Consider the following 14,089-nt stretch of genomic DNA (forward strand, 5'->3'; position numbering starts at 1 on the left):
AACGAGAAATCAAATGCGATCTATCTCCTTGGACCTTTGTACAGGCGGCATAGAGGTACCCCTTTGTGACACTTGGTTGAAACATATGTTATGTAATTATAATCCGTGTTAATCCAAGCTAATTAGGACAAGGTGCGAGCACTATTGGTAATCTATGCATGAGGCTTGCAACTTATAAGATGTATTATGCATAACACATATGATTTATTACTACCGTTGACAAAATTGTTTCTATGTTTCAAAATGAAAAGCTCTAGCACAAAAATAGTAATCCATGCTTCCCTCTGCGAAGGGCCTGTCTTCTACTTTATTGTTGAGTCAGTTTACCTACTTCTTTCTATCTTAGAAGCAAACACTTGTGTGAACTGTGTGCATTGATTCTTACATGATTACCTATTGCACTTGTTATATTACTTTGTGTTGACAATTATCCATGAGATAAACATGTTGAAGTTGAAAGCAACCGCTGAAACTTATATCTTCCTTTGTGTTGTTTCAAAGCTTTCTACTAAGAATTTATTGCTTTATGAGTTAACTCTTATGCAAGTCTTATTGATGCTTGTCTTGAAAGTACTATTCATGAAAAGTATTTGCTTTTATGATTCAGATGTTTATTCATTGTCTTTACCATTGCTTCGAATCGCTGCATTCATCTCATATGCTTTACAATAGTATTGATCAAGATTATGATAGCATGTCACTTCAGAAATTATCCTTGTTATCGTTTACCTACTCGAGGGCGAGTAGGAACTAAGCTTGGGGATGCTTGATACGTCTCAAACGTATCTATAATTTCTTATGTTCCATGCTACTTTTATGATGATACTCACATGTTTTATACACACTTTATGTCATTATTATGCATTTTCCGGCACTAACCTATTGACGAGATGCCGAAGAGCCGCTTGTCGTTTTCTCGCTGTTTTTGGTTTCGAAATCCTACAAAGGAAATATTCTCGGAATTGGACGAAATCAACGCTCAGGGTCTTATTTTTCCACGAAGCTTCCAGAAGACCGAAAGGGTTACGAAGTGGGGCGACGAGGCGCCGACACCACAGGGCCGCGCGGCCTGGGTGGGGCCCGCGCCGCCCTATGGTGTGGGCCCCTCGCGCCGCCTCCAACCCTACCCTTCCGCCTACTTATAGCCTTCGTCGCGAAAACCCCAGTACCGAGAGCCACGATACGAGAAAACATACTGAGACGCCGCCGCCGCCAATCCCATCTCGGGGATTCAGGAGATCGCCTCCGGCACCCTGCCGGAGAGGGGAATCATCGCCGGGAGGACTCTTCATCACCAAGATCGCCTCCGGATTGATGTGTGAGTAGTTCACCCTTGGATTATGGGTCCATAGCAGTAGCTAGATGATTGTCTTCTCCTCATTGTGCTACCATGTTAGATCTTGTGAGCTGCCTATCATGATCAAGATCATCTATTTGTAATGCTACATGTTGTGTTTGTTGGGATCCGATGAATATGGAATACTATGTCAAGTTGATTATCACTCTATCATATATGTTGTTTATGTTCTTGCATGCTCTCCGTTGCTAGTAGAGGCTCTGGCCAAGTTGATACTTGTGACTCCTAGAGGGAGTATTTATGCTCGATAGTGGGTTCATGCCTCCATTGAATCTGGGACAGTAACAGAAAGTTCTAAGGTTGTGGATGTGCTGTTGCCACTAGGGATAAAACATCAATGCTTTGTCTAAGGATATTTGTGTTAATTACATTACGCACCATACTTAATGCAATTGTCTGTTGTTTGCAACTTAATACTCGGAAGGGGTTCGGATGATAACCTGAAGGTGGACTTTTTAGGCATAGATGCATACTCGGATAGCGGTCTATGTACTTTGTCGTAATGCCCTGATTAAATCTCATAGTAGTCATCGTGATATATGTATGTGCATTGTTATGCCTTCTCTATTTGTCAATTGCCCAATTGTAATTTGTTCACCCAACATGCTATTTATCTTATGGGAGAGACACCACTAGTGAACTGTGGACCCCGGTCCATTCTTTACATCTGAAATACAATCTACTGCAATACTTGTTCTTTACTGTTCTTCGCAAACAAACATCATCTTCCACACTATACATTTAATTCTTTGTTTACAGCAAGCCGGTGAGATTGACAACCTCACTGTTACGTTGGGGCAAAGTACTTTGATTGTGTTGTGCAGGTTTCACGTTGGCACCGGAATCCCTGGCGTTGCACGGCACTACACTCCGTCACCAACGACCTTCACGTGTTCCTTGACTCCTACTGGTTCGATAACCTTGGTTTCTTACTGAGGGAAAACTTGCTGTTGTACGCATCACACCTTCCTGTTGGGATTCCCAACGGACGTGTGTCTTGCACGCCAACAAGCACTTGTCAACACCTTCTGCTCCTCGTTGGGTTCGACACTCTTATTTATCGAAAGTACTACGATACACCCCCTATACTTGTGGGTCATCAGAGAGGCCGCAGCCGAGGCCGACGAGGAAGGAGCAGCGGGAGAGGCCAGAGTCCGCCACCAACGTCCCCGTCCCCATTGCCACCATCGTCGCCCGACCGCTTCGCCATCGACCTCTCCGGCTTCGAGTTCGGCGTGACCATCTACCATGGCATGGGCTAGGACAGGCTGCGCCTGCCTTCGAGGTTCGCCTCGATCGTCGATGGGCAAGTGCCCCACCATGTCCTCATGCGCGTGTCCGGCGATGCGACCGGCATGTGGTCCGCGGAGGTGATGTTCGACAGCGAGGGGCAAATGTTACTCCATTACGGCTGGAGGCGCTTCGCCCACTCGCACGCCATCGACGTCTGTTACTTCGTCGTCTTCATGTACGACGGCCACGACGAGTTCGGCGTCAAGGTCTTCAACGAGACCATATGCCGCCGCCACTACCACTCCGATGAGGACGACTAGGAGACGCCAAGACGAAGACGATGTAGTTTTCTATTACGTTTTAATTATGTTTCTACTTAAGTTTTATTTGCATCAAGCAAATCTGCTAATATATATGCAACATTTGAGAAATGAAATGCAAGATGATTTGCCAGCTCCGGATCGAATGGGTCGCCCCGCTGCGCGGTGTCTGGACCGGCCGGACCGCAAGACACATTCTCTCCCCGGGCCGACCAAAACGGTAAAAAACGGTCCGTTTGGATGGCCGATTTGGGTCGGACTGTTAGTTCTCAGAGAACTAGTCATATTATTATAATTAAACTAATTAAACTGAGTGGACGTTGGTTGCTAATTTGTTTTATTCTAGCTATACGATTATGGAACTTGCGCGGAAATTCCAGGAAATTTAACAATCTGTTACAATGAACACGGCATGGACGACCAGGTCCTCGCGTTCCTTCCATCGTTCCCGAATATTCGCGTCAAGTCAAGTCGTCTACCGTGCTCACTCGTAGCTTTTCCTACATATTATGATCCAATCGAAGCAGACCAAGCAAGCAACAGCATGTCGAGAATGCCGACCACCGTCCTGCTGCTGATCGTGTTGCATTCGCTGGTGGCCGTGGCGTCGGCTCAGCTGCAGCCGGCATTGGCGCGAGAGGGGTGCCGCGAGAGCTGCGGCAACATCACCGTCCCCTACCCCTTCGGCATCGGCAGCGGCTGCTACCGCGTCGACGGCCTCGGGAGCCGGGGTTTCGAGCTTGTGTGCAATGACACCGGCCCCTCCGCTCCGCGGCTCACCTTCTTCAGCTACAACTACAGCCTCGCCGACTTCTCCCTCGCCACCAGCCAGGTCACGGTCTACGTCAAGGCGACCACGGCGTGCTTCGACTTCACGGGCGGGCTCATCGGCGGGGACGCCGGTGCGTACACGTCCGTCGACACCAGCGTGTACCGCTTGTCCAGCGAAGGCGATATTGACGTGCCCGTCGTGCTCGACTGGGCCGTCCGGGATGTCGGCGACTGCAGCGCCGCCCGGAACGCGAGGGACTTCGCGTGCCGGAGCGCGCACAGCACCTGCTTCGACGTCGCCAACGATGGCGGGTACGGGTGTAACTGCTCTACGGGCTACGACGGCAACCCCTACCTCGACGATGGATGCAGAGGTACGTCCGAGGAAAGGCCTTCAGAATTCAGAATTCTTCAGTCTTGGAAGTACTAAATTCTCCTGCAAGCTGACATGAATTTGTCTAACCAAATGGTGATTCATTGCTCTGCAAACCCATAGACATCGACGAGTGTGAACGTAAAGACTTGTGCTACGGAATCTGCAAAAACACGCCGGGAAACTACACTTGTCAATGCCCTCGGGGGACAAGTGGAAATCCCAGAGTGAAGGATGGTTGCCGACCAGATTCACCACAAGACAAGTTCACCTTAGCTCTCAAAATTGTTACAGGTACACACTGATCAATTCATTGATCAACATATTTTGGGAGTATCACATTGGTTATTCATTCAAATTCTTCTCGGTGTCAGTTATATACTCCATGTGCTAATGATCGAGTATGCAATGCAATGTGCAATATTCAGGAGTCAGCGTGGGAGTGATCTTGTTAGGGTCCATGTGCTGCTGCCTCTGCCTGGCGCGGCAGAAGAGCAAGCTCGTCAGAACAAAGCAGAAATTCTTCGAGCACAACGGAGGCGTCATCCTGCAGCAACAAATGCAGTCATACGGTAGCACCACCGGCGGGTTCAAGATTTTCTCCGCTGAAGAGCTCAAGAAGGCAACCAACAACTTCGCCGCCGACCAGATCCTCGGTCGTGGCGGCCACGGCATCGTCTATAGAGGTGTCCTCGCAGACGATTCGGTGGTGGCCATCAAGAAGTCCAAGTTGATGGAGGAGACCGAGACCAAGGAGTTCACAAGGGAGATGTTCATTCTCTCCCAAATTAACCACCGGAACGTCGTCAAGCTGCTCGGCTGCTGTCTTGAGGTGGAGGTGCCGATGCTGGTATATGAGTACGTCTCAAATGGCACCCTATACCAGTACATCCATGGAGGCAAGGGCCTTGATGCCAACACGCCCTTGGATACCCGTCTCCGGATAGCGGCCGAGTCGGCCGAGGCGCTGGCCTACATGCACTCATCGGCCTCGCCACCGATCCTCCACGGTGACGTCAAGACGGCTAACATCCTGCTCAACAGCAGCCTCACCGCAAAAGTAACAGACTTTGGGGCATCAAAGCTGGCTCCAAATGATGAGGCCGAGATCGCCACGCTAGTGCAAGGCACCTGCGGTTACCTGGACCCCGAGTACCTTATGACATGCAGGTTGACTGACAAGAGCGATGTGTATAGCTTTGCTGTCGTTCTACTGGAGCTGCTGACCAGGAAGAAGGTTCTCTGTTTTGACGGCCCGGAAGAAAATAGGAGCCTTGTGTCACGTTTCATAATGGCCGTGAAAGCCGGCCGGCATGAAGAGCTCATGGATGACAGTGTGAGGAAGGAGATGGGGCAGGAGGCTCTCCAAGAGGTATCACACCTCCTCATGCGATGCGTTAGCATGAACGGCGAGGAACGTCCGGGGATGAAGGAGATTGCGGAGAGGCTGGAGGCACTGAGAAGATACCAGCGGCATCCTTGGGGCCAGGCTGCTGGTGGTGATTCGGAGGAGGAGGACAGGAGCTTGCTTGGGAGGAACCAACACCGTGATGTGGACTATAAATTCAGACCTCATGACGTGCTTGATCTTGAGGGGAGCAGTACACGCTATTTCAGCGTGTAGGTCCATCGTTTTAACGTTTTTCTTAAGCCACTAGGCACGCTTTATTGATTTATTGGAAATGAAGAAAAATAAGCTTCATGTTGAATTCCCATCTGAACTTGAGTGTTTGTTGATAGAGAGTGGATTTTGATATGCCCTGTTGTTTCTCCAGTTTTATGTTCGTTCTGTTTGTAGAAGTTCATTACTGCTGCGCATCAATACTAGCTTATGTAATCAATCTTACTATGTTGAGAGGATTTTTTTTTATCGAAAAAAAGGAGACCACCGCCAAGGACAAGGTGCGAGTTTCTTCTCGTGATCTGGTCTACATGTATGCCAAATGGGTCAAGTCTAAATTCTTGTTTTATGTCAAGAGATGGATCAAGTCGCCTCTCGTTCCCCATCTACAGTAGATCGAGCGATTTCTGAAAACCACCGTTGCTTCCACCTCGCCGGCGTCGATCCGGCCGATTCCTCACCCTCCGGCAGACGCTCCGGCGGCGGGAGTATGGGGGATCGACGGATCGTGCCGTGTATATAGCGTAGGGAGTAGTGGTTCGGCAGCTGGCGGTGCTGAGGAGATGGCAGCGTCGTCGGTGTGCTTTTGGTGGGCAGTTTCCATCTCCGCCGCTCTGGTTGCTCCGGTGGAGCGCCGTGGCGGTCCTGCTGCCCCTTGCGCGGCTGCGGCTCGTCGGAGCTGCGGTGCGCGGTGCCCCTGCGCCGGTGGCCGAGTGGTGGCGGCAACGGCTTTTGAAGATCTCGAAGGTGCGGTTGCAGGTGACCAAGCTGGCGTCGTCGTTTGCTGCGCAAGGTGGAGGTGCTCAGGCACCGAGGAGCGTTGACTTCTTGCTCGCATGGGGGTTCCTCCCAGTCCAAGCGTATGGAGGAGAAGCGACAGGATTCGCCGGCGTAGCGTCTTGCTCGGCGGAGACGACGACAGGGCTCGGATGGGTTACAATGTAATTTTTCTTTTTTCTGGGCTTATCTGTAAGATACTTGGTTAATTGCAATCAAGTCCTTCCTCGCAAAAAAAAAAAGTAGCCTCTTAGAATATGTATTGTATCTCTGTCCCGTTTACTCATAGTAGCAATGACTAGACGCCCGTTAACGCTCAATAATTTGAACCGTGTGAGTCCTGACACGGATACAACGCGCGTACGGAAATGCTTTCGGGACCGTAATCGGAAATACGCATACGGCCTTGCCAAGAAGTCAGAACGATTGCCAGGAGGAGCAGTCCCTCCCACTGACTGACCACCAGCCGGCTCCTCCCCCTCTTACTCCGACTTGTCCTCCTCCTCCGACAAAGGCGAAAGGAAGGACGACGAAGATTGCACATGCTTTCGTATATGGAAAACGTATGCGATGATAAGTATTACACATGGTTTCTGATATGTATAAAAAACATTGAATCTATTATTTGTGAGTATTTTGGTTGTGAAATATTCCCTCAAGTTCACTGTAATAATCCAGAACATAGGAACATCGAAGGGTAGATTTAGGAATGGGATGTGCATTTCATCGCAAAACAAGGGAAATTTTCGCGCCTTATTGCAACTAAACCTAAGAGGGGTCGAGGTTCTCTCTCAATTGCAATTAGGGTTAGGCAAGTTGAGTTATGAATTTTGACATGAACTCTTTTGTATCTTGTTGATTTTGGAATTGATTTCATTTAACAAGTTAAATTGAATTTATAACTCAAAGAATAAACAATAAGCATTATTGAAAATGAAATATGAATTCATCATTCAAATACAACTCATAATTCAAATGAATTTGAATTGCAAATTGAAATATAAATATAACAAACATTTAAAATTGAATTATACAAATACAAATGAGCTCATAGTTAAACCTTGAGTTTTATTGATAGACTTACACACATACATTGTCTTTACAATATTCTTAATACAAGAACTTAATGAAAAAAATAAACAAAAATAAAAATAAAAATACATTATTTGATCCTAAACTAAAATACTAAATTTATGACTTGGAAGAAATGCTTCTGTGGTCATATTCACCTTCAAAACTTGCAAGAACAAAGAGAAATACTATACAGGGGTAAATAGAAAGTCAGTATTCAGTTTTGGAATGAACCAAGTGTCACAGACACTTGTGCTTGTCCAAAATCCTGGACAGCAGAAGGATAAGATGAAGCAGACCAAACCTGAGCATGTACAGGGGCTCAAGTTTCACCATTTGAGCACACAACTCATGGGTTGCTGTGCAAGCAACAGCAAGGCAAGGCAAGGCAAAGCCTAGTCACCAGGCCAAGCCAGGCTTGTGTGGCATGGACAGAGAAGAAGTATCAGGGGTATAAAAAGAGCACAAACCCTAGAAATGGTGCACAGTCGACATATAAATATTCACCAGGCAACCAGAGAGTGAAATAGGATAGAGTTCATCCTTGTTCTTGCTCAAGAACAGCACCAACCATCACAGAACCCAACCAAACATCCAAAACCACCAACCAATCAACCAGATAGCATGGTGAACTAAGGAGGAGATCAACCAGGAGCTAGGAGGTGAAGGGCTGTGAACATAAACCAACCAGAAGCACTGCAACAATACAATATTTCTTTCTAGGAGCTGGAACAAGGTATACCAAGTTCCTGGAGTGCATCCAATGGATCCAATCCATTATTTATGCATGACACAGGTCATGGGATTGAGCAGATGCTCAAGGGGTGATCATCACTTGGCTTTACCAAGGATCACTGGCAGAAGAGGAAACCACTAGAACTAGATCATCCAGACACAATTTCTGTTCAAATAAACTAGAATACATGCATAGATGTGCACACAAGCAAGCACACATGCACAGATAGCACCAGTAGATGAATTACTAGGAATAGCAATTACAAAGAACCACCCAGTGAAACCTAAGCAAGTGACCATCAGGAAACCCTAGAATTTCTTCACAGGTTAGCATAATGGCTTTCATATTTATTATGATTCCCAATTATGCAAGCAAAGATGAGTAGCCAACCAGATATAGCCAACTGTGTGAGCAACCATTCAGTAGCCATGCTACTGAGGTCACATCAAACACAAATCCATCCAATCGAATCAAAACAATAAGTCATCATGATCCAGTAATGGATTCCGACTTTATTTATTTCCAAATGATCATGGAAATATCAATTCATGCTTAGCAAGTCATTTAATCAACACTGCATAAGCAACACTGCATAAGCAGTTCATCAATAATTAATCCATCTAGGCATGAATACATAACCAATCCATGCACTAAGCATACAGTGGCATCACTGAGAGGCAACAAAAACATACACCATGTCATCCTAGTCACTGGAACAAGTCCAGGGAGTTATGGATGGCAGCAGCACACACACACAGGGGCATAGGCATGCATGAGTACCAGCATCAGCAAGCAAACCATCTATTTAGCAAAGGAATCCATCAGTAACCAGCCACTAGCATTTAATTGATCAAATGGATCAATTAGAGCAAGCACAAGGCAAAGCATAGCATCAGAGACAAGAAGGGATCCAAGAAATAGATCAACTGAAGCCTACACAGAGCATGAGTGTCAGTGAAGCAAACCTAGTGAAAGATCGAGATGTCGCCTAGAGGGGGGGTGAATAGGCGTTTAAAAACTCTTACGGATTTGTCTTGTAAGAATGCGGAATTAAACTAACGTTTAGTTTACAAGCACAAACCCTAAATATGCTAAGATCAACTAAGTGTAACAATAACAACTAGAGCTAAGCAAGATAGGCACAAGATATATGTGGCACAATTGATAGCAAGATATATGTACTTCAAGCACGATGGCTATCACAAGGAAAGAGAGCTCGGGTATAGAAATAACCGAGGCACGCGGAGACGAGGATGTATTCCCGTGTTCCCTTCCTTTGCAAGAAGGTACGTCACGTTTGGAGGAGTGGAGGTCCACGAAGGATTCCCCGCGCCACGAAGGCTCACCCTATTCTCCGAACCACACTCACGAAGGATAATGGACCTTTCCTTATGGTTAGCTTTTCCTCCGCTCCGGAGATGGCAAGCTCCACAACCACTTCACAAGCTCCACGGAGGAGAAGCCCGGGCCTCTTCACAATCTTCTTGAAGAGATCACCGGAGCACCAACCGCCAAGCCAACTAGGAGGTCTCCCTCCAATAGTAACAAGCTCACGGTCTCTCACTCGAACTAATCGTGGTGGAGAGCTCAACACTATGCAATGATGCAAAGCAAGAACACTAGAGGTGTTCAAGTCCTTGACACTCAAATCCCACCCAAACAACAAATGCTAGGATGAGATTGGAGAGGAAGAACAATGAGGAAAGTCAACAAAAGACTCCAAGATCTAGATCCCAAGATTTCCCCTCATTTAGAGGAGAAATGGATCGGTGGATGTGTAGATCTAGATCTCCTATCTTAGATCCCTCAAGAATGAGCAAGAATCATGGGGGGAGACAAGAGAGAGAGCAAGTTCTTCAAAAGCAACAATGGAGGAGAGAGAATAGAAGAACTAGCCCAGCCCAAGGTGGAAGAAGGGCTATTTATAGCCCAAGAGCAAATATAACCGTTGGGGGGAAAGACAGAAAAAACTGCAGGAAAAACGGGCGAGAAGTCGGCCCGGCCCGGCCGACCGGATCCCAGTGCCGAGGAGGCGGGGCCGGGGTCCGGTCGGGCCGGCCCAGCAGCCGGGCGGGGCGGCGCGCCGCACTGGGCGGCAGATAGGCCAGGGCGGCGCAGGAGAGTGGGCCGCGTGGGGGGGGGGGGAAGTGAGGCCCAGAAGGTGCTGCACCCGGCCGGGCCGGGGCGGACGCCGGGCAGGACGGTTGCCTGCCGGCTCCTGGGCCGGATGGAGCTGGTCGGCCCACGGGACGCCGCCCGGCTGGCATGAGCGCCCGGGCCGGTGTCGGCCGGGTGGGCCGGCGTGTGGGCCGGCAGGCCGGTCGGCCGGCCGGCTGCCCCTCCCCTTTTCTTTTTCTTTTTATTCTTTTCTCTTTTTTCCTTTTTCTTTAATAACGAATATTCCCGAACTCCGATTCGAATGAAACAAATTTTGTTTGGAAGATAACAACAAAGGCTATCGACCCGGACGTTTGGAACCTGGGTGCGCGCACACCCATTTACGAAAAGTTCAAAAAAATGTTATTTAAAAGTTTCAAAAAAATGTGAAGTAAAATTTTGCATGTACATATTATGTTGATACTTACTCGTGTGAGTTTTCACGAAAAAATACCATTGTGTGTGGCCTGCATAAAAATGACAAATATCCAAATGAGAATAGTGAATAGGAATTTTACTATTCACAGGAATAGGAATTTGCATTTTGTCATTTTTGTGTAGGTCACACACAATGGTATTTTTCCGTGAAAACACACACGAGTAAGTATCAACATAATATATACATGCAAATTTACTTCACATTTTTTTGAAACTTTTAAATAGCATTTTTTTGAACTTTTCGTAAATGGGTGCGCGCGCACCCAGGTTCCATTCACCATTTCCGCAAAGGCTATCCAATAGAAAGTGAAAACACACGAATCTGTAGGAGGGGATTTTATCATGAATATAAAAGGTAGAACCTTATATCATGAATAACCGGTAAAATCACCCAAGCTCGAAAACGCAATAGAAGATGCATGGGGATTCCGTTTTCGATGAACTTGGGCTTGTTGTAAAGCTAGAAACAAGCTCAAGAACCTCACACAGAGAAACACCAAGAAACAATAGGGATATGCAAAGTATGCAAAGGATTGAGCTCCCTAAGACGATGTGATCAAGTTACCCAACCGAAAGCCCCTCTTAATAGTGCGGCTATCTATCCTATAATCCAGTCTCCCATCAACCACCTTGAGACCGGTAAAAGGAAAACCTAGCAAGGTCATACCTTTGCCTTGCGCATCCCACTTGATCTTGATGATAGCTCTTCAAGCTCCACTCAAGCCGGAATGCCTCACTTGATCATCGTTGCTTCATGAAGACTCACAAATGCTCCCCCATACACCATGATGGGAAAGCTCCATTGATGCACATCTTCACATGTCCATTATCACCAAATGGATGGCAAGCTTCAAGCATGTGATCCACTTGAGATGATCATCTTGAACTTGCCCAACTCAACCTTGTATCTTCTCATACTCTATCATAATATCTTGAGGTGTATATAAAGAATTCTTCACTTGGAATCAAGCTCTCAAGATCTTGATTATCCATTGCTTATCACATAAGATAGAGCATGGCTAATATTGAGTTCCACATAAGAACTCCATCTTCATTTCTTCTTCTTGATCATATCACATATATATCTTCAAAACGATGATCTTGATGCCAATACACAAGGTATACCTTTATCTTCATGGCATCCATACTTGAATCCAACACATGGAATACAAGTAGTACCTATGGAATATTCCTTCATATAAACTCAATGAAAATATTAGTCCATAGGGGTTGTCATTAATTACCAAAACCACACATAGGGGCAATATACCCTTACAATCTCCCCCATTTTGGTAATTGATGACAACCACAATAAGAGGGTTTATATAATGAATATTAGAGACAAGTACGCAACTTATCCGAGAATAAGTTGTATACAAGAGGTTGTATTTGATATGGTCAAGTAACACAAAGCTACTATCCCATATCAAAAACCAACTCTACTCACACAACTACACCTAATGCAAGAGATGTGAGTAGAACCAACATATATAGAGCAAAGTCCCCCACAATGTATGCACATGTGATGAACATGAATTCATTGCATACACTGTCAAGATTAACCTTCGGGACAGTTTCCACTATATATATACAACCATGCAAGACATATAAATATGGAATGCATGAGAGGCAAAACACTTAAGCACAAACCAAACTTAAGTATAAAACCATTCCCTTAAACCCTCTAAACTTCTCCCCCATTGGCATCGAGTGCCAAAATGGGTGAAAAATTTAGAAAGCTAATATAATGTGAGTTCCTCCCCAAGGTGTTCACTTCTCATAATTTGAGTGGAATCAAATGCACATATCCAATGATGAATACTTGAAGGAAGTCAAACTATATTGAGGATCAAAGATTGCACAAGGATAACATGGTGTAGGAAGCTTTAACAAATAAAGCAAGCAATCAAAGATCCAATTGGACAAACAAAGATATCATGATAAGAGACATATAGTGCTCTAAATAAAATAAGGAAGATCCCCAAGGTTCGTGCATAATTTATAATGTTTGCATTTGAATACAATATGCATAAACATGGAATCTTCACTCCCTCTATATCATTTAGACCACAAACAAGATAAAGATAATATGCTTATCAAGAACAGCTTGAGTCCAACAAATACGAGATATGAGTGTATGAAGAAAAACAAATAAACCAAGCACTCATAAATCTTCTTTACCAACACCACTAAAAACAAAAGGGTAAAAGATGGTTGGCAAAGAACAAGGATATCAAGGTGATGGATTAACGCTCTTATGTATATAAGTTTCTAAAGTGGACAAAGTGATCCATAAAGAAACATGGATACACAAGAGGTTAACAAAATAAGTAAGACAAGATAGCCAAGATGAAGTCATAAAATATACCAAAGGAGGTTTGCTTAAGAAGCATATATAGCCTATGGCTCCAATTTTCACTTATGGTATATGAATGAGCTTCAACCAAGAAAATCTCAAAAACATCACAACTAACAATAAGGGAAGTAAAGCTAGTTGGAATGTTTTGAGAGAGGCAACAAGTATTGCAAATAGGGATTTATTTCGCAATTTTTATCAAAATTGCACATAAGAGTTCTTTGAGGAATTGATATGCAATAAATTGCTAGAGGGCATATTTGGGTAGGTGAATCATAAACATGATTTTTATATATTCCCAACATATGCATCTTCTCAAATTACTCAAATGTACAATAAGAAGTTTTACTTTAAAAAGGATTTTTCAAGAACCGCAATATTTTTGAAATAAATAATTTCATGCCAAGATACAACCTACAAGAGGTTGGATGCTATATGAGAATGCATGAATAAGATACTTTGTTACCGAGATAGCAATGGCATGATGTAGTAGATAAGATTTCATCGATCATCCTAGCTTGACTCCAATTATCATATGGTGACCACATCTTCCTTATAGATGAGACAAGCCTCCATTGCATCTCCAATGTACCTAAAACAACATTCAAGTACATCTTGGTCCCCAAACTCATTGGGTCCAACATGGTTAGACTAATTAACCACAATATATAAGACACACTCCATATAAATATGTGCATATTTAGATGAAATTTGAATTTCATGCACATCTTAGCCATTTAGGATTTGAAGGAGTATACCCTATATAATGGATCAAAGAAAGCAAACATGCTACAAATATAAACAAATTACATATAAGAACACATAAAGATTTTAAAGATCCAAGAAAGATATAATTTGGACAAAACATCAAATGAATTG

At 44.9% G+C, this 14,089-nt stretch overlaps 1 protein-coding gene across 1 annotated transcript; it reads left to right on the plus strand.

The window, feature by feature from the left end:
- The first annotated feature begins 3,322 nt into the window (after positions 1-3,322).
- Positions 3,323-5,707, plus strand: LOC124672593 (putative wall-associated receptor kinase-like 16). Its single transcript, XM_047208802.1, has 3 exons — positions 3,323-4,055; positions 4,178-4,348; positions 4,483-5,707. Exons 1-3 carry the CDS (start codon positions 3,323-3,325, stop codon positions 5,676-5,678), a joined length of 2,100 nt encoding a protein of 699 aa, XP_047064758.1. The 3' UTR covers positions 5,679-5,707.
- The last annotated feature ends 8,382 nt before the right edge of the window (positions 5,708-14,089 follow it).

This window comes from Lolium rigidum, chromosome 7 (genome assembly GCF_022539505.1).
Source record: "Lolium rigidum isolate FL_2022 chromosome 7, APGP_CSIRO_Lrig_0.1, whole genome shotgun sequence".
Taxonomy (NCBI): Eukaryota; Viridiplantae; Streptophyta; class Magnoliopsida; order Poales; family Poaceae; genus Lolium; species Lolium rigidum.

What these genes read in the sequence shown, in the direction of transcription:
- LOC124672593 (XM_047208802.1), top strand. Translation starts at nt 3,323, where the DNA reads ATGGACGACCAGGTCCTCGCGTTCCTTCCATCGTTCCCGAATATTCGC. An exon ending in CCTCGACGATGGATGCAGAG is followed by an intron (nt 4,056 to 4,177) that starts GTACGTCCGAGG and finishes GCAAACCCATAG; the next exon opens with ACATCGACGAGTGTGAACGT. An exon ending in AGCTCTCAAAATTGTTACAG is followed by an intron (nt 4,349 to 4,482) that starts GTACACACTGAT and finishes TGCAATATTCAG; the next exon opens with GAGTCAGCGTGGGAGTGATC.